This window comes from Pseudozyma hubeiensis, assembly GCF_000403515.1.
Source record: "Pseudozyma hubeiensis SY62 DNA, scaffold: PHS8, whole genome shotgun sequence".
NCBI classification, from domain to species: Eukaryota; Fungi; Basidiomycota; class Ustilaginomycetes; order Ustilaginales; family Ustilaginaceae; genus Pseudozyma; species Pseudozyma hubeiensis.
Window position 1 is genome coordinate 1 of NW_012133790.1, and position 19,524 is coordinate 19,524.

Below are 19,524 nucleotides of genomic sequence, written 5' to 3' on the forward strand. Positions count from 1 at the left end.
ATCCCACCCACCCCTCTCCTCCCCCCCACCCGAAACCGCCCCGCTCGACAACAACCCAGCGCCCATCGCCTCCAACTTCGCCTTCAAACCCGCATCCACTCCCACTGCCCCGCCCGTCGCAGTCGCCACATTCACCAATGTCCTCGCCAGGTTCGTGATGCCCGCGATCATCTCCGTCCTCGCCACCATGTGCGTCCTTTCCCCCGCTTTGGCCTCCGCGGTGAAACACGATGACGCGCTGTTGATCGACAGAAGGGCGTTGATCCCCGAAGCGAGCGTCGGCAGACGAGAGGCGTAGCGCTCAGCTTTCTCCAGTGCAAGCTGTCGCGTCGAAGCGTCGGAAAGCAGCGCTGCCAGACCGGGGATCTCGCGCGACGCGGCGACGTAATCGATGTAGAGCGCCGCTCCGTCCGCCCACCCCGCAATTTCGTCGGCCGGATCGCCATCCACTTCCAGATAGAACGGCGAAAAGAGCACCGTGACCAGCTCGTGATCTCCCCGGATGATGGCCTCGGGCGCAAGATGGAGAGCAGCAACATTGTGCGCAGCAGTCCAGTTGTGGGCTTTGAGAAGCAGCTGATACTCGCCGTACCGGTCGTCGCGTGCGCGAGCCTCGTACGACTTGGCTTCATACAGCCACGATTCCGGGAGCAGCAGCCGGTCGCACAGAAAGTCGCGCTCGCCATCCAGCTTGGCGACGTTCCGGGCTAGAAGCGCTTTGATCGCTGCCTCGCGGCTGTCGCCCAACTCGAGGTGGAGTAGAACAAAGGCGGACCACTTCCACAGACCCAGCAGTTCGAGCTGCATGGCGTACGCAGAGGCCAGCGTGTCTGCTCGCGCAGAGTTGCCTTGCGTCAGCTTGGGCTTCGCCACCTGACCGTTGGGTGCTGGGCCGTCTTCGTCTTGATCCTCGTTCATGCCGTCGTCACCATCCTCTGCAAGACCGAGCTCAATGCGGTCACCAAAGTCACGTCGCTGCAGCACGCGAGAGAGCAGGTTGTACAAGTGCCAAGGCAGTCGCGCATCCACGTTCGACGCACCGAACGCACATGCGTTGAGCGCCGGCTCCAGACCATACGTCGGGTCCACGTACAATTTGATCATCTCGAACAGCGCATCGCGATCGTAGCCACCCGTCTTCTGCAGCAGCTGACGCAGGCGTGTCGCGCCCAAACTCGTGCTCTCGCGATACCAAGGCAGAGGAGGGGCGATGCCGGTGCTCGTAGACGCCGATGGCGCCACTTGCGACTCGTACCGTTCGAAAGAGTGCTCGAGCGGTGCTTCGTACGGCGACTCGTACCACAAGAAAAGCGCAAACGCCCGCTTCCAGTCGAGTCCCTCGCAGATGGGCAGGTCGCCGACCTGATCGATGGGGTCCTTGGTGGTGCGCGAGTCGGTACCCTTCGAGACGAGCACGTTGCCGGACAGCAGCTCGTACACGCGGCGGTGATCGCGCGTGATGTGAGCATCGACCCCCTCCTTGCGCCAGGTGAGCAGCTGCTCGCTGATATCAGCTCGCACCTCTTCGTCGCCACCGGCCTGTGCGATCAGCGTGGCAAGGCGCAGATCACCCGCATCGAGCGCAGCATTGACGGCGCGCTCCACCTGGTTGCCGCTCAGCAGACTGAACAGCAACGCGGCGCGTCGAGAAGCGGCGATGTGCGATCGTGCCTCGGACTCGACCGTGCCGGCTACGGTGTGACGCAGCCAGTCGGACAGCGCTGCCTTGCGACGCATGTTGCGGATCCGATCGGCCGTGGCTGTCGATGCACCTTCGGGGATGCGCAGCTCGATTTCGTCAAAGAGAGCGACACCCAATCGCCACAGGCTCGCCTCGAAGCCCCGATCCTTGTGCTCGAACGACGTGGCAAAGTGTCGGAATCGTGTCGCAAAGTCCGTGTAGGCGGTGGGTACGCCGTCGTCGTCGAGCTCGACATTGGTGTGCTCGAGCTGGACGCCTAGCAGCTTTTCGGCTTTGCTCGCTTCCTGTGCCGAAGTCTCGGCATCCTTGAAGAGCTTGATCTTTTCCAGAACGAGGGTCGATGTTTTTGCCGATGCCACAGCATCAGCTTCCGTCTTGGATGCGTCCACCGAGTTGCCACTGAGAATCTTGCCGTTGTGCACCAATGTACCGTCAGGTCCCCATCCGACTCGGAAGCTGCGTCCGAGCGATAGGCCAGCATCGAGCATCTCGCCATCAGCCGCCACGGCGTCCGACTTGGCCACGTCGAGCTTGCGCAGCTTCTTTGCCGGTCGTTGCACTTCCTGCACCTGCGCTTTCCGAGGTGCTTCAGCTGGCGTGGTCGCCTCGATGTTGCTGTCCTTGGCCGGCGAAGGCAAAGAGGCAGCAGCGACAGGTTTGATCGGCGCCGACGCTGGCAAGTTGGCGGCTGCAGCCGACGGGCGAAGGTTGAGCGTCTTCTTGTTGCTCAGGCTGGCTCCCTTTGATTTGGCAGGAACGACAGCAGCGGAAGCTGATTTACTGTCGTCTTGCCCAAAAAAACTCGCCTGCATCACCTGCACACGTCGCGCCTCGGCGGCATTGCCCACCGTCGACATGGCTCTCGACGGCGTAGCGCTGCCCGCACGCTCGCGACCGGTAGCGCTGGACGAAGGCGTCCACTGGCGCTGCTGACGACGCTTGGCCGCAGCGACGGCAGCAGCAGCCGCCTGGCTGGCATCATCGTCCGTGTCCATATCGCCATCGCCGAGCGTCCGCAATGGGGGCGGCGCATCGTCGTCATCGTCGTCGTAGTCGTCGGCATCGTCCACATCGTCGGAAAGGTCGTCCTCGTCGACCGTCATCGGAGCAAGCCGTTTGCTGGCAGGTCGGTTGGCACCCGCGCCGGTAACCGCTTTCGCAGCAGCAGCCTGCTTGGCACCACCGGCAGCTGCTTCTTCGTCCTCGTCCGAGTCATCGAGTCCGTACCGACTGAAGTGCTTCACCTTGAAGCTCCACGTGCCGGACTCGGGCTCAAAGTCGACAAACTCGGTCTCGGGCTTGTTCTTGAGCTTGTTGATCATCTGCTTGACACGCGGATGCTCGGCGTCCTTGATCGGCTCGCGGGTGGCGCGGTCGGTGGGCCAGCACGCTTCGAGGCTGACGCGAGCAGGCACGTTGAGTCCCGTGCCCTGCTTCGCCTTGGCACCGGGCAAGAAGTTGCGCTTGGCGCCATCCTTGGGGTTGCGCGGATCGTAGTCGTCCTCCTCGGGGTAGACGACGACCTCCTTGAGTCGAATCTGGACGATGCCGCCGACAATGTCGTTGAGGTCCTCGATCGATGTGAGGTCGACCGGTTCGAGGAACTCGATTTGGCCCACACCTTTGCGGCCGACAATGAAGTTGTGCACAGCGGCGAGCTCGTTGTAATTGGCGGTACGGAGCGCGGCGAGCGAGGGCTCGGTGTAGTACTCGCCCACCTTGCCGGTCGCAGCAGACGATCCGTTGGTGGTTGCAGCGCTGGCGGCGGAAGGTGCAGCAAACGACGACTCGAGGTCGCGTCCCTGTCGAGGCGCGCCCGCCTTGGCAGCGGCGGCCGAGACCGTCTTGAGCGGGGTGTCTTCCACGACGCTGGAAGAGGAAGCGCCGCCGAGGAAGTTGCCGCGACGCGAGGGAAGCGACGAGGCAAACGAAAGATCTCCTCCGCCAGGTCGCACGGACTCTGCGCGTTGCTCGAGGGCAGGGCTGAAGGTGACGCGCGACGCAGAGCCGGGCTGAACAGTGCCGCTGCGGAAAGCCGAAGCGCCGAGCGAGCCCGCGGCCGGGCTGCTGCCCGAGTCAAAGTGAGGCACGCTGCCGCTGCGACCGATGCGCGAGGCCGAGAAGCTGTTCTCACCAGCATCGTCCAGAACCAAACGCTTGGCCGAGGGACGCGATACGTACGCCTGCGAAGACAGCGGCTGGCTGTACTCGTCGCTCAAGCCCTTGAACAGAGCGGGCGACCCGGCGCGTCCTGGAGTGCCGAAACGAGCGTGAGCGCCTGGAGTGCCTTCCCGGAACGAGCCGGGCGTGCCCTCGCGGACGAAGCTGGAGCTGCCAAGCCCGGAAGCACCGGGCGTCGAACCACGCAGGCGGTTAATTTTGTTGGCACCACGGGGACTGGAGCGGAAGGGCGTCGTGAGAGGTGGCTTGTTCTTGGGTGCCACGTTGAAGGGAAGCGAAGAGCCGTTGGCCGCCGAGCCACCCGCCGCGCCGTTGATAGGGTTGGAAGCGAACAAGCTGTCGGTGCCGTAAGGGTTCGAGTCGAGCGATGCTTGGACAATGGGCTGCTGCTGCTGGTTCTGCAACAGACCCGATTGCTGCTGGTTCTGCTGCGACTGACCAAAGAGACCGGAACCCTGCTGGTTCTGACCACCGCCGAGACCGCCAAAGAGACTGCCACCGGTGTTGTTCTGGGTCGAGCTGCCAAAGAGACCGCCACCGGTGTTGGAGGCGCCCGTGTTGCCGAAGAGCGACGAGCCTCCGGTGTTGCTGGCACCGCCAAAGAGACCGCCGCCGGTCGTACCAGTAGAGTTCTGGTTGTTCTGGCCGAACAGACCGCCGCTCGCGTTGTTCTGCGTCTGGCCAAATCCGGTGCCGAGACCACCGGCGCCTTGCTGCTGTGTGTTCTGGTTGTTGCCGAAGAGGGAAGAGCCGCCGCCAGTGCCGAATGAAAAGCCGCCGGTGGCAGGCTTGTTGGCCGTGCTGCCAAACAATCCGCCACCGGTCGATGCGCCGGCGCCGAATCCGCTTCCGGCTTGCTGGCCAGCCTGCGTGCTGCCACCAAAGAGACCGCCGGTGGCCGGCTGCGTGCCAGTCTGACCGGCAGGCTTGGCTCCGAAGAGACCACCGCCAAAGCCACCAGTGGTGCCTGTCTGACCAGGCTGCTGATTCGTCTGCTGATTGTTGTTGGCGCCAAAGCTGAAGCCGCCTGTGGTACCGGTGGCTCCGCTTGCGTTTGTGTTGGTGCTGCCAAAGAGACCACCGGTGCTAGGCTGTGACGTGCTTGCACCAAAGAGACCACCAGTGGCAGCAGGAGCAGCCGTGGTGCCAGTTCCGGCGCCAGAAGCAGCACCGAAGCCGCCACCTGCGCCAAAGCCGAAAGCAGGCTTGTTCTGGGTAGACGCGTTATTGTTGGCGCCGAATCCGCCAAAGGTGGAGGTAGCACCTGCAGTCTGACCAGGCTGACTGGTGGCAGCACCGAAAAGTCCACCGGTAGCAGGTTTCTGGCCGAACGAGAAGCCGCCTGTAGTGCCGGTGGCACCAGCGCCGAAGCCGGTGCTCGTCTGTGGCTGTTGCTGCTGGTTGTTGTTGGCACCGAAACCGAATCCAGTGGAGCCGGTCTGGCCGGGCTGAGTGGTGGAGGCGCCAAAGCCGAATGCGGGCTTGTTCTGCTGCTGTTGGGTGTTGTTGTTAGCGCCGAAAGTGAAACCGGTACCGGCAGCAGGCTGTTGGGGTTGCGAGCCAAAGGAGAAGGACGAAGAGGGTTGCTGCTGCGGCTGCTGTTGCTGACCAAAGAGACCGCCAGTTTGAGGCTGGTTCTGCTGCTGGCCAAAGAGACCGCCAGTCGATGTCGAGGCGCCAAAGCCGGTCGTAGCAGGTTTGGCACCGAAGAGCCCGCCGGTCTGCTGCTGGTTGTTTTGCTGCCCAAAGAGGCCACCGGTTTGCTGCTGCTGTTGAGGCTGACCAAAGAGACCGCCGGTATTGGTGGTGTTGGATGTCGCACCAAAGCCAGTCGACTGCTGCTGCGGCTGGCCAAAGGCGCCGGTAGAAGTGTTGGAGGCGCCAAAGCCGAAGCCGGTGGAAGGCGCAGCTGTGGCACCTGGACCGGTGTTGCCTTTGGATCTGCCCTGCTGGTAATCCATGAGACGGAGCTCTTCAATGCTGTGATGAGAGTACGCGGGCATGACCGTGATGGACTGCTGCACGTCCCAGTTTTTGCGGTCCTTGATGTGCTCGGTAGGGTTCAGGTCTTCACGAAGCGGATCGTAGGGAACAGTTGCTGTGCCTTGGGTGATCTGGCCCGGAACGGCACCGGCAGCAGGCTGACCAAAGGCGCCCGTGGTCGCGCCGAATCCGCCTGCAGCAGGTTGTTGCTGCTGCTGCTGTCCAAAGAGACCGCCTGTCGCGGGAGCAGCAGAACCGAACGTGGATGAACCGAAGCCTCCCGTAGCTGGTTGCTGCTGCTGCTGGTTGGGGGTGGAGCCAAAGGTGAAGGAGCTGGATGATGTGTTGTTCGCAGGCGCGCCGAAGCCACCAAAGCCGGTGGAAGCTGCGGGACGCGCGCCAAAAGCGCCGGTTGTGGAAGCATTGTTGTTGGACGCGCCAAAGCCGCCGAACGATGGGGTCTGTGTCTGGGATGGTTGTTGTCCGAAGAGGCCGCCGCCGGTCTGCGCAGCGGGTTGAGATGCACCGAAGCCACCTGTAGATCCGAAGCCTTTGGTAAGAAGCACAACGTGACGGATGGCCTTGTAAGCATGTCTGAACAGTCGCAGATCCTGATGGGAAAGTCGAACTTACCTGTAGATGCGCCGAAACCGGTCTGGGCGGGAGTGGTAGGTTGCTGTGGTTGACCGAAAAGACCTCCAGCGGGTTGCTGCGGTTGTTGTTGCTGCTGCTGCTGGTTGTTCTGCTGGCCGAAGCCGCCGAAGCCGCTAGAGCCAAACATGGCGATGAGCTGTGCCAATCAACGCGGCGTCGATGCGAAAGAGATGAAACCACAACGATCCGGGAATCCTCCGGGCTGGACCGCGTCGCGCTGTTGACCGCTGCAAGGGGCTGCTGTACGGTAGTCGGTGAAGCAAAAGCGGGAGGAGGAGGAAGAAGAGAGGAGGATGGAGGTGATGATGGTGTTGGTGTTGTTGGAATCGGAATGCCTCTGAATCGTGATCAGAGTCGCGATCGATTTTGCTGCGACACGGACGAGCCGACCAAGAAAGCACTCTTGACGCACTGCTCAAATCGCGAAGGTCAGTGCTTTCTGCGCTTTGGTGTTTTTCTCTTCAAAGTCACCTTTTCTCTCTTGTGTCTTTAGAAGATCACAACCCACGCTCGCAGACTCGCACACTCAACCCACAGCCTCGATTATTTCTTTTCTTTTGTTCGCGTCGATGTGTGACCCGATCTTGAGCCTCAAACCTTGACCCGATTCAGCGCTGCGATCACCTTCTCAAGCCCGCAGCTCGGATGTCGGCCATCCCTAACCCCCTCTCCCAAAAAGTGGAGCTGTGCTTGCCTCCCTCCTTCCTCATCCCTGTTCCTCCATCCGCGCACTGAACCCGATCATCATGTCGAAAGCGAGCGACTCTGCATCCACCGCCGCGGGCAGCAGCGCCAATGGCGTCGGTCCCAGCCGTCGGACCTGGGACAAAGACGACTTCACCCGCAAAGCCCTCTCTCGCGAGAAGCGTCAAGCCGAACTTGATTCCGTCAACGCCGAACGCCGTTCCCAAGGTCTCCCATCCTTGAAACGTCTCAAATCCAACCAACCCGAACCCGAACTCGCCATGCAGCAGCGCAGAGCACCGCTCGATCTCGAGCGCAACGAGGGAAAGACGCTCATGGTCGACCTCGCGACCGACGGGGCAAAAGGTCAGACAGGTCCCGGCTTCTACTGCGAAGTCTGCAGGAAACTGCTCAAGGACAATCTGGCCTATCTGGATCATATAAACGGGCGCGTGCATCTGATGAGGATCGGCCAGAGTACGCAGCAGGATAGAGCGAGTCTCGAAGAGGTCCAGCAGATGTTGGACGAGTTGAGGAGGAAACAGCAGGGAGATGCGAGTGCCGTGTATGATTTCGATCAAAGAATAAAGCAGATCGCCGAACAGGAGGAGAAAGCTAGACACGAAAAGAGGGAAAAGAGGAGACAGAAGAAGCAACAATCGAAACTACCAACCGCTGATACTGAAGTCGAAACAGCGGCAGCGACAGGAGAGGATGGAGGGAATGACGCCGAAGCCGCAATGATGGCTGCCATGGGTTTCGGCGGCTTCGGTTCCACAAAGAAGCGCTGACGTCCACTCCGTGGAGGCCACTCCGTGGAGGCGCCTAGCCGGCGAGGCCCTCATTTTGTCCCTCTTATACCCCGTGACCTCGTTCATGTATACCATCAATGTTCATTGATCAATTGAATCGTGCCCCACCCCTTCTCTTCACGCCCGATACAATGTCGTTCTCCTCACCAAACGTCATCAATCCATCACACTGAAAAACACGACTCCAACTCGATGGGTCACAACTTTCTCATAAACACTGCTAGCTCGCTACACCACCCTCACGCCCAAGCCAGCGTCAACCTGAACTTGTCCTCCCCAACCTCCTGCTCCTCCTCCATAATCACCTTGGCTCCCTGCTTCTTCTCGCTCGCCGGCAACGGCATCCTCCTCAACGCCTTTACAAACGTCTCGCTCTGACTCTCAAAGCACTCGACCAGCGCCTTACCCATACCGGTCTCAAACTCGTAGAATGCATCCACCTCGTCGGTCGCCACCAATCCAGCCTTCTTCCTCAACCGCTGGATACGGTTCACCACCTCCCTCGCCGTTCCCTCGGCCACCAGCTCGGCTCGCTGTTGAACGTCCAACAGCACTACGACGTTGCCGTCGGTGTTGCTCTCAAACGATCCGGCCACGTCTTTGGTCTCGACGTAGCGGATGACACGCAGATCGCCTTCGACGAGATCCACGCCGGCCACCGTCAGCTTGCCCGTTTCGCGGTACGATTTCGCATCGTCCGAGGTGACGCTCTCCAAACCCTTGCGAACTTTTCCGACGTCCTTGCGCAGTTTGCGTCCGAGAACAGGCCAGTCGGCGAAGAGCTTGAATCGAACACCGCATTTCGCCTCGTCGGATGTGAGCGTGAGATCGCGCACGTTGAGCTCCTCCTTGATGTAGTCGCCGAGCGATTCGACGTCCTTGAGGTACTCCGAGTCGGTGTGGAACACAACGAGCTCCTTGAGCGGCACGCGGATGGGCAAATTCGAGTTGACACGGATCACACGTCCCAGCTCCACCACCGACTGGAGCGCCTTGAACTGACGCTGGATGACCGGGTCAAAGTACGACTCGTTCACCTCGGGGAACGACAAAAAGTGGATACTCCTGTAGTCCTGCTCGTCCTCCGCAGCCTGTGGCGGCAAAAACTTGCGCAACCCTTGGTACAGGTTCTCAGTCAGGAACGGTGTGAACGACGACAGCGTGCGGCACAGCGTGAAAAGCGTCTCGAACAACGAGTTGAGGGCAGCCTGCGTGTCCTCAACGCCGCTCTCGCCCTTCAAACGACGACGGTTGAAGCGAATGTACCAGTTGGTGAGTTCGTCGATGAGCTCGCCCAGACGAGGAACCACCGTGAAGAGGCGGTACGCCGCCATCTCTTCGGTGATGAGCTTGATGAGCGACTGGCAGCGTGCGAGGATCCATCGGTCCATGACGTTGGTGGATTTGGCCGCTTTGCTGGCGTAGACAAACTTGATGCCGTGGTCCTTCTCGAGCAGGCTGACGGATCCGAGGAAGAAGCGGAACGAGTTGAGCCAGGGCAGGAAGGTGGAAGCGACGACCTCCTTGACGCCTTCCTCTTTGAACCTCAGATTCTCGGCTCGCACGACGGGCGAGTTGATGAGGTAGAGGCGGATGGCATCGGCACCGTACTGGTTGATGAGCAGATTCGGGTCCGGGTAGTTGCGCAGCGACTTGCTCATCTTCTTACCGTCGGCGGCCAGAACGAGGCCGCTGACGATGAGGTTCTTCCACGGTGCCGTGTCGAAGAGGTGGGTGGCCAAGATGAGCAGCGTGTAGAACCAACCTCGGGTCTGGTCGAGACCTTCCGAGATAAAGTCGGCGGGGAACGACTTTTCGAACTTTTCCTTGTTCTCGAAGGGGTAGTGAGCCTGTGCATACGGCATGGATCCGGACTCGAACCAGCAGTCGAACACCTCTTCGACACGCTTGAGCTGGCCTTTGCCCTGCTGCGAAGGGATGGTGATGTGGTCGATCTTGTCCTTGTGGAGGTCGTTGATGCCAGTGACGCCGGAAAGCTTTTCGAGTTCTTCGACGGAACCGACACAGACGATCTCCTCCATATCTTCGCTGGCCCACAATGGGATGGGCGTGCCCCAGTATCGGTTTCGGGAGATGTTCCAGTCGCGTGCGTTGGCGATCCAGTTGCCGAAACGGCCCTCGCCGACGTTGGCAGGCACCCAACGGGTGGCGTTGTTGTTCTTGACGAGCTTTTCGATGGCGGGCTCGACGCGGACGAACCAGGAGGGGATGGCTTTGTAGATGAGCGGCGTACCAGAACGCCAGCAGAAGGGGTACTGATGGCTCAAGGTCGCCTGCACGATGAGGCGGCCGCGCGCCTTGAGGTCCTTTTGAATGGCCTTGTCGGCCTCCTTGACGTGAACGCCCTGATAGTCGGGGACCTCGGCTGTGTATCGGCCCGAGCCGTCGACTGGGTTGGGTGGAGTCTCGTCGCGGGTGATGACACCGTGGGCGATGGCGACGCGGTGATCGTCGTCACCGAATGCGGGAGCCTGGTGGACGATACCGGTACCAGCATCCGAGGTGACGTAGGTGTCGGAAAGGACGCGGAAGGCGCGGTCCTTGAAGCGCTCTTGGAAGTAGGGGAAGATGGGCTCGTACTGCTTGCCGACGAGATCCTTGCCCTTGAAAGTTTCCAACTTTTGGAACTTGGCCTTCTTGGGATCCTTGTAGAGGGTGGTGAGGAGGTTCTCGTGGATGATAAAGTTCATGTCGCGCTCGTCATCGTGGATCTTGATGTAGTTGAAGTCGGGATGGACGCAGAGACCCAAGTTGGAGGGGAGCGTCCACGGTGTGGTGGTCCATGCGAGGAAGGCGGTCTTGGGGTCATCTACGAGCGGGAAGCTGACGGTGACGGCAGGGTCTTGCACCTCGCGGTAGTCGAGACCGGCTTCGAAATTGGAGAGCGGGGTGGTGCATGCGGTGGAGTAAGGCATGACGCGGATGCCTTGGTAGACGAGACCTTTCTGGTGGAGCGTCTTGAACACCCACCAGACGGTCTCCATAAAGTTGATGTCCATGGTCTTGTAGCCGTTGTCAAAGTCGATCCATCTGCCCATGCGTTCGACGGTGTGCTTCCATTCTGACTGGTAGGTCATGACGATGGCTCTGCACTCGGCGTTGTACTTGTCGACACCCATGGCCATGACGTCCTCCTTGCCCTTGATGTTGAGGCGCTTGTCGATCTCGTGCTCGACGGGAAGGCCGTGGCAGTCCCAACCGAAGCGACGGTCGACATAGTGACCGGTGGAGTGTGCGTGTCTTGTGACGATGTCCTTTACGGTACCTGCAAGAAGATGGCCGTAGTGTGGCAGACCAGTGGCAAAGGGAGGGCCGTCGTAGAAGCTGAAGGGTTTCCTGCCCTCGCTCTGCTTGAGCGACGTTTTGAATGCGTCGATGGCTCGCCAGTATCGGATGACCTTTTCTTCCTCGGTTGGGAAGCTGAACTGTGCAGTGACCTCGTGCTCACCAAAGACGGCGGCCGAATCGGTAGGGTCGGCCATGGTGTTGTTGTGAAGAGCGCCTCTATCCGCGACGTTGTAGCAACGACGACTATTTCACTGATTGGACGATGATGGGTGGAAGAAGGCAAGGTCAGTATCCAGGTGTGACTCGGGTTCAGGAGTCATTCCAGATCACATTAACGCCGGCGGAGATTTTAGAGCGCTCAGCTCGACCGACCAACCGACGCCGCTTCGAACAGCACAGCGTAGACTCGACTCGACAACAGAGAAGACTCGAGAGCGCTGAGCTTTTGGATTCTTTTTGCAAGTTGAGAAGAAAAGCGAGCGAGCGAGCGAGCTAGGCACGGCTTGAGCGTGAGTCACTCGTGCGACATTTTATCGAGACTGACCACTGTTACATTCGTCGAGGACAACACCGTGAGAAAATTCGGATTGAGCCGAGACCAACACTTGTGGCTTGTCACTCGAAGCATTAGGGCGCCGACAGCGAGCAACTTTTAGGGAAGAGGTGCATGCATGTCATGCGAACGAGACGGGGCAGCTCAAGCCACACTTTTTCCCTCACACGCTGCGCATTGGTCGTCGTCTCGACGAACAAAAGCGACAAGAAAGTCAGCTTCGCACAGATCATCCCGAAAATATCGAGCTTAGCCCCTCATTCCTTTGTTTGCGAGCCCCACCATCATCCCAGTCCCTTTGTGCACACTTTCGCACGCACCCACGCTCCGACCCACGCACATCGCTTTCCGCACGAACCCTTGCGGCACGTCCCCACACTAGACGGCTCGAACCAATCTCACGTCCGCGACAACGCCGTGCTCTCCTCTCCACACACGCTTCCATAAATACACGCAGCAGCAGCAGCATTCAGAGACGCTCCTTCCTCCATCAGGAACCGGAATCATACGCCACCATGTCCGGCACAGCCGACGCCATAGAAGCGGCCATCTTGCACGGCGTCGATTCGCACCCCACTTCCACCTACCGCGAAGATCGACGAGCCGATTCCGGCGGCTCTGCACACAACACCGATGACGAACTAGGTTCCGATCTACCTTCCGACGACGATGACGATCTCTACGCCAACGACGAAGACGGTGCTGGTGGTGCGCACGGGTCACACTCACGCACCGCTCCCTCTGCGCTCCATGGTCTTCAATCCTCTCGTACTGCAAATCGTGGTGAAGAGGGTGCCAGCCACACGGGGCCCAAAGGTGTTCTTCGAGATCGACAGCTGCGCGCACAGCAAGAATCGTCCACCAGAGCTGCCAACGTTCACGCGGTCAATCGAAAGATGGAATCCATGGCAATGACTTCCGAATCCTACAGCGAGCAAGTTGCGAGAGAGCAACGCGAAGCTGCACTTGGACAAGATGACGATCAAGACGATACAGCCAGTCGAACTGCAATTGCCGATCTGCAAGCCAAAGAGAGGAGAAGAGAACAGCGTATCGCCGAGCTGAAATCCTTCCACTCTACCAACCCACTTTCCGACCATACGCACTCAAATACAGTCGCCAAAGATCGTTACTTCGGTCATCTCCGCGAGGTCGACGAACGAGGCTACGTCTCAGCCATCGATAACGAAGATCCCCGCGTCCCCGTCGTCATCCACATCTACTCGAAGGCCGTAGCTCAATGCAACATGCTCACCAGCTCACTCTCCAGTCTAGCCAGACAGTATCCACAAACGAAATTCTTGCAGGTTCAAGCAGCAGCCATCGGTTTCGGTAGAGATGCAGACGCAGAAACAGAAGAAGAATTTGACGAATACAATTCAAAGACGTTGGAAGTCTTGCCGACAGTGTTGGTGTATAGGGCGGGTAGATTGGTGGCGAATCTGGTCAGGGTCGATTTGGATCCCTTGTGGGGACGAGGTGGAGAGCAGGATGCGAGAGATCTGTTGGAGAAGTATGGTGCGCTACCGACGGATGGACAGGCGACGACAGGTGGGGGTGGGGGAGGTGCGGATGGCGACGATGATGACGAGTAGACTCGATCAATTCTATCGCTGCAACACTATTCCGTCTGCAAGTTTCGTGACAAGTCTGCCTCTATCTCTCATGTTAGAAGCGCACACACTGTCGACAGTGCTCAAACACCTTCAAGATTTGGCTTTCCTTCTTGAGATCTCTTATGTACAACAAATCATTGACCGTTCGTCTACTTCTGCTGACCAACCCATTTCCTAGCATTCTCAAACATCCTGAACCACGGTCCTTTACCCGACCAACCCTTCTCTCCCCTCGCGTACGCCTCCTGCGGAGCCCAGCTCATGCTCGACAACGCCACACCACGTTCCGGATGAGGCATCAACGCCAGCACCCTGCCCTGGTTCGCCGTGATGGCCGTAACACCCTCGGGCGAGCCGTTCGGGTTGATCGGGTAGCGCTGGTCGACGTACTGCATAGCGATCTGTCCCTGCGCCTTGCACGCTTCCAGGTCGCCCTCGTTGCGGAAGTGCGCACGACCTTCTCCGTGAGCGATGATCGCGGGCAGCACCGACCCCGCCATGTCGCTCAGGAAGATCGAGTTGGCTCCGCCGGTCTTGGTGATCTCGACGGTGGAAAGTCGACCTTCGAAGCGACCGGACTCGTTCGGTTTGAACAGAGGCCACTTGTCGGCTTCCGGGATCAACCCGGCGACGCCGAGCTGCGAAAGCAACTGACAGCCGTTGCACACACCCAGCGCAAATGTGTCTTTGCGGTTCTGGAAGAAGTCGACGAACTGCGCCTTGACGCTAGGGTTGAGCAGGATGGATTTGGCCCATCCGCTACCTGCGCCCAGGACGTCGCCGAACGAGAATCCTCCGCAGGCGGCAAGACCGACAAACTGATCCAGGGTGACCCGGCCTTCGACGAGGTCGGACATGTGAACGTCGACCGCGCAGAAGCCGGCGCGCGTGAAGGCCCAGGCCATCTCGATCTGGCCGTTGACACCCTGCTCGCGGAGGATGGCGACCTTGGGTCGAGTCTCAAGCGCGGCTTGGATGACCGAGGCGCCGAGGACGTCTTCGCGAGGGTTGTATGTGAGATCGTACCGCAAGGCGGCGGCTGACGTGGGCTCGTCGGTGATCAGGCTGTACTCGGTGGCTGCGTTCTCCGGGTTGTCTCGCAGACTCTGCATGCGGAACGACGTTTCGGCCCACGCCTTTTGCAGCGTAGCTCGCGTCGAGGAAAGCAAAGGTTGAGATCGGGCCACCACCTTGATCTCTTGCGAGTCGGGTGTCACGCGACCGACGACGTGGAGCTGGTTGGACGGTACACCGGCAGCGGTCAACACGGCCGAGACCGCCTTGACATCGCCCGCCTTGACCTGCATGACAGCACCGAGCTCCTCGTTGAACAGAGCCGCCACAGGGTCGCGCAGCTCAGCGTCGAGCGCATCGACAAACACCTCGGCGCCGCAATGACCAGCAAAGCACATCTCGAGGATGGCCGTAATGAGACCACCGTCGGATCGGTCGTGGTAGGCGAGCACGAGGCTGCCGTCGTCGCGCTTCTGCACACGCAGCTGCTTGAGCGTGTAGCACGCCTCGAAGAACGCCTTGAGCACAGCAGCGTCCACCACATCCGGTGCTTCGTGACCGAGCTGACGGAAGACCTGAGCCAGACACGAACCGCCCAGACGCTGCTTGCCGGCAGCGAGGTCGACGAAGAGCAGCACCGTGTCGTCGACGTCGGTGCGGAGCTGAGGAGTCCAGGTGCGGGTGATGTCGTCGACAGGACCAAAGGCAGTCACCGTCAGCGAAAGCGGTGCGGTCACCTCGCGCTTCTCGCCTTGCGCCGACTCCCAGGCCATCTTCATCGACATGGAATCCTTACCGACAGGGATGGCGAGACCGAGTTTGGGGCACAGGTCGAGACCGATGGCCTGCACGGCTTCGTACAGGCGAGCGCCCTCGTCCGAGTGGCTCGCGGCGCACATCCAGTTGGCAGAGAGCTTGATACGTTCGAGGCTCTCGATGCTGGCAGCAGCGATGTTGGTGAGCGACTCGGCGACGGCCATGCGAGCGGAAGCGGCGGCGCTAATCAGGGCAAGCGGAGTGCGCTCGCCCGAGGCAACAGCCTCACCGGTGAGACTCTCGTCGAAGCCGTACGAGGTGCGTGTCACCGCAACGTCGGCCACGGGCACCTGGTATGGGCCGACCATCTGGTCGCGAGCCACGAGACCGGTGATGCTGCGGTCGCCGATGGTGATCAAGAAGTTCTTGGAAGCAACGGTGGGAAGGTGGAGCACTCGGTCTACAGCCTCGGCAAACATCTTGACGGGATCCTTCTGCAAGTCGGGCAGGTACGACGTGAGCGTCGAATCAAATGGAATACGGAGCGGCTGCGCGCTGTTAGCCTGACGTGCGATCTTGGGAGGCTTGCCGAAGAGAATGGGCATGGGCAGGTGGATGGGTGTACCTCCGAGCAAACGGTCGGTGACGACAAGCTCCTGCTCCACGGTGGCACGTCCGACGACGGAGTAAGGGCATCGCTCTCGCTTTGCGATGGCCTCGAAGCGCGGAAGGTCCTCCTGGCCGACGGCAAGGACGTAACGCTCCTGCGACTCGTTGCACCAGATCTCCATGGGGCTCATGGACGGATCGTCAACGAGCACGTCGCGGATCTCGAAGCGTGCACCCAGACCGGCATCGTGGACCAGTTCGGGCAGCGCGTTGCTGATACCACCGGCACCGACGTCGTGGATCGACTGGATCGGGTTGCCTTCGCCTACTCGGCCCTCGATGCTGCCGGGAGCGTCGCTGAGCGCAGTGCACGCGTCGATGACCTGCTGACAGCGTCTCTGCATCTCTGGGTTGTCACGCTGCACCGAAGCAAAGTCGAGCGCAGCACGCGACGAGCTGCCACTGGCCATGGACGAGGCAGCACCGCCGCCAAGACCGATGAGCATGCCTGGACCACCGAGCACGATGATGGCGGCATCGGGTGTGATACGAGATTTGAGCGCATTCTTGGGACGAACGTTTCCGAGTCCACCGGCCAGCATGATGGGTTTGTGGTAGCCACGCACTTCGGTCTCGCCATCCGAGATGGGGACGCGCTCGGACCAGGTTCGCCAGAAACCGCTGAGACCGGGACGACCAAACTCGTTGTTGAAAGCAGAGCTGCCGAGCGGACCGTCGATCATGATGTCGTAGGCGCTCGAAATGTGCGAAGGTTTGCCGAAGTCCTCCTCCCAAGGCTGACGTCCATCGCCTTCGAGCAACAAATTGCTGGTCATGAAGCCGACGAGACCGGCTTTGGGCTTGGAACCGCGCCCGACGGCACCCTCGTCACGGATCTCACCTCCGGAACCGGTGGCGGCACCAGGGTACGGCGAGACGGCGGTGGGGTGGTTGTGGGTTTCGACCTTGGCGAGGAAAGGCATTGGCTCTTTGACGCCTTGGTAGACAGTCAGTGCACCAGCAGGGGAGGGCGCAAAACGGGTGGCTTCGTAGCCCTCGATGACAGCGGCATTGTCCGAGTAGGCGCTGATGGTGTGCTGCGGGTGGAGTTTGTGGGTGTTGCGGATCATGCCAAAGAGGGTGTTGGGCATAGTCTTGCCGTCGATGGTCCAGTCGGCGTTGAAGATCTTGTGACGGCAATGCTCAGAGTTGACCTGAGCAAACATGAAGAGCTCGACATCGGTGGGGTTGCGACGGAGAGCATCGGAGCCATCGCCTTTGCCGGCGATAAAGGCATCGACGAGATAGTCGATTTCGTCGTTGGCGAGGGCAAGGCCGAGCTTGTCGTTTGCATCGACGAGACGCTGCTTGGCGACGGTGCGATCGGATGTGCCGTCTGAGCCGAGAAGGTCGACGTGGGTGAGCGGAGCAGGTTGCGCCTTGTGGAAGAGCGCATCGGCAGTGGGCGGTACGGCCGAGATGATTTGGGTCATGCGGTCGTGAAGGAGGTCGTGCACTTGGGCAATGTGGGCAGCTTCGAGGGCAGAGCCGGAAGCAGGCTCGAGAACGTAGGCGATTCCGCGCTCGATGCGGTCGACGTGGTCCTTGAGGGTGCACATGCGAGCAATGTCGGTTGCCTTGCTGGACCAGGGAGAGATGCTTCCAGGACGTGGCAGCACGAAGAGCACGGTCTGCTGAGCCGAGGCAGCGCTGCCAGTGAGGATGGCTTCGACAGCGGGGCGGGTGTGGGCGAGATCGACATTGTCACCGTACACGAGAAGGCTGTCGAGGACGTTGCGCTGCGGGCTGTTGGCATCGGCGAGGACGGCGTCGGCCTGTTGCGAAGCCGAACTGACGAAATGAATGTAAACGGCATCGATGGAGGCGAGCTTAGCACCGAGTTTCGCATTGGCCCTCTCCAAGAGCTGAGCGCGCTTGGAGGGATGGAGGAGCGAAGAGCCGATCAAAGACAGCATCTTGAATCACCAACGAAGCAGCAAGCGAACCTGTCGGCGCCTGCGTGCCAGAATGCTCAGTCTGTTGGGTCGCGGCTGTGTCAGAAGCCGAAAGTAAGCTGGGATTCAAGGAGAAATCGACGAGTAGCAGCGATGCTACCACGGACGATTGAGTCGGAAGGGTGCCGAAGGGGTGGACTACCCTCCTATCAATCAAGAAGCAAGGTGCGAGTCGCAACTCCAGGAAGAATTTCACGTCGCGAGTCCGTTTTTTGAGTCACAAATTTTGATTCATGCCTCTTAGGGTCTGTGCTACAGACTATCCCGCACGATACAGCATAACTCCACATCCGCTCGACTCAGCCCGAAAGCCGAGCAGAATTTGAGCCAGACCCTCACTTTGGCATGTCGAGGCTCGCACGACTTCTTTCCGAATTGCCACCACGCGACATACATCCTTGACCACTGCGGCTGCGGGTTCAGAGCATCATCGACAGGGAGCATGGACGCAGCGACAGAAACCAGCCCATCGGCTTCGTCGTCAGCCGCAGCACCTGCCGTCGTCTTCAAGCGCAAACGAGGTCCTGCCTCTCGAGCCGCCTCGTCCAATACTGCCGACGTCGTTGCTGCATCCTCGTCAACGTCGGCACCGAACACCAGCAACCAGCCGGGACCATCGCGGGTATCTAGAGACCGCTCGAATAGCGAGTCCTCAGGTAGCGACCATGAACGCTCTGCCGTAGTTGTCAAGAAGAAGCGTTCGAATCACAACCCGCTCGTTCAATCCACTGGGTCGGTCTATCGCAGCAAGTCCAAGCTGGGCAGCTCTCACGACTCGGATGACGAGTACCCGCTCGAATCCGAACAGGCATCCCGCGATGTGCTCCCAACCACCACCGGCACCAGCACCGCGTCCTCGCTGGCCAAGATCCGAGAAGACGCTACAAAGCACAGCGACTGGGATCTCGAAAATTCGAACAGCACATCCTCCCTACAACCTTCCCTCACCAACTCGGACGGGCTCTACCGCGGCGCCAAATCATACACCTTCTTCACCCCCACGCGCGACGACGGCACCTCGTCAAAAATCCGCGCCCGCGGTCCCATCCGTTCCACCACCACCGTCCGCACCACCTCCCTCATGGACTACCAACCGGACGTCTGCAAGGACTACAAAGAAACTGGCTACTGCGGTTTCGGCGACACGTGCAAATTCCTCCACGATCGCTCCGACTACCTCGCAGGGTGGCAGCTCGACGTCCTACCGAACTCCTCCTCTCGCGGGCGCGAAAACGTTCTTTCCGATCCGGAAGACGTAGCGGAGGAACAGATCCCCTTCGCATGCCTCATCTGTCGTCAACCGTTCACAGATCCAGTCGTCACGAGGTGCGGTCACTACTTCTGCTCCGCCTGCGCGATCAAGCGGTTCAGCAGGAATACAAAGTGCTTCGCGTGCGGCAAACAGACGGGCGGGCTGTTCAATAGCGCTAAAAAAGTGCTCGATAGGATGCAGGCTGCCAATAGGGTGAAGGAGGACGCGAGGAGGGAGAAACACGCTTGGCTGGACGACGATCCTTCCGTCCACGGCGGTTCAGGTGCAGACCAAGATAGTGATGAGGACTAGAGAATGGCGGGGAAGATTGTTCAGGATTGATTAAGCTCCAAGAGCGTGTACTTGTACGTGTCGTTAATTATA

The 19,524-nt window shown here is 60.0% G+C and overlaps 5 protein-coding genes across 5 annotated transcripts; 3 read left to right on the forward strand and 2 right to left on the reverse strand.

Annotated features, from left to right (window-relative positions):
• Nucleotides 1-7,266: 7,266 nt before the first annotated feature.
• Nucleotides 7,267-7,995, forward strand: PHSY_000500 (hypothetical protein; the record flags this gene model as incomplete). The annotated part of the gene is made up of 1 exon (XM_012331137.1): nt 7,267-7,995. The coding sequence occupies one exon, from the start codon at nt 7,267-7,269 to the stop codon at nt 7,993-7,995; it is 729 nt and encodes a 242-aa protein (XP_012186527.1).
• A 260-nt stretch (nt 7,996-8,255) lies between these two features.
• On the reverse strand, nt 8,256-11,519 carry PHSY_000501 (hypothetical protein; the record flags this gene model as incomplete). The annotated part of the gene is made up of 1 exon (XM_012331138.1): nt 8,256-11,519. The coding sequence occupies one exon, from the start codon at nt 11,517-11,519 to the stop codon at nt 8,256-8,258; it is 3,264 nt and encodes a 1,087-aa protein (XP_012186528.1).
• Nucleotides 11,520-12,393: 874 nt separating this feature from the next.
• PHSY_000502 (hypothetical protein) lies at nt 12,394-13,473 on the forward strand (the record flags this gene model as incomplete). Its single annotated transcript, XM_012331139.1, has 1 exon — nt 12,394-13,473. One exon carries the CDS (start codon nt 12,394-12,396, stop codon nt 13,471-13,473), a length of 1,080 nt encoding a protein of 359 aa, XP_012186529.1.
• Nucleotides 13,474-13,643: 170 nt separating this feature from the next.
• Nucleotides 13,644-17,849, reverse strand: PHSY_000503 (hypothetical protein; the record flags this gene model as incomplete). The annotated part of the gene is made up of 1 exon (XM_012331140.1): nt 13,644-17,849. The coding sequence occupies one exon, from the start codon at nt 17,847-17,849 to the stop codon at nt 13,644-13,646; it is 4,206 nt and encodes a 1,401-aa protein (XP_012186530.1).
• A 481-nt stretch (nt 17,850-18,330) lies between these two features.
• PHSY_000504 (hypothetical protein) lies at nt 18,331-19,452 on the forward strand (the record flags this gene model as incomplete). Its single annotated transcript, XM_012331141.1, has 1 exon — nt 18,331-19,452. One exon carries the CDS (start codon nt 18,331-18,333, stop codon nt 19,450-19,452), a length of 1,122 nt encoding a protein of 373 aa, XP_012186531.1.
• Nucleotides 19,453-19,524: the final 72 nt, after the last annotated feature.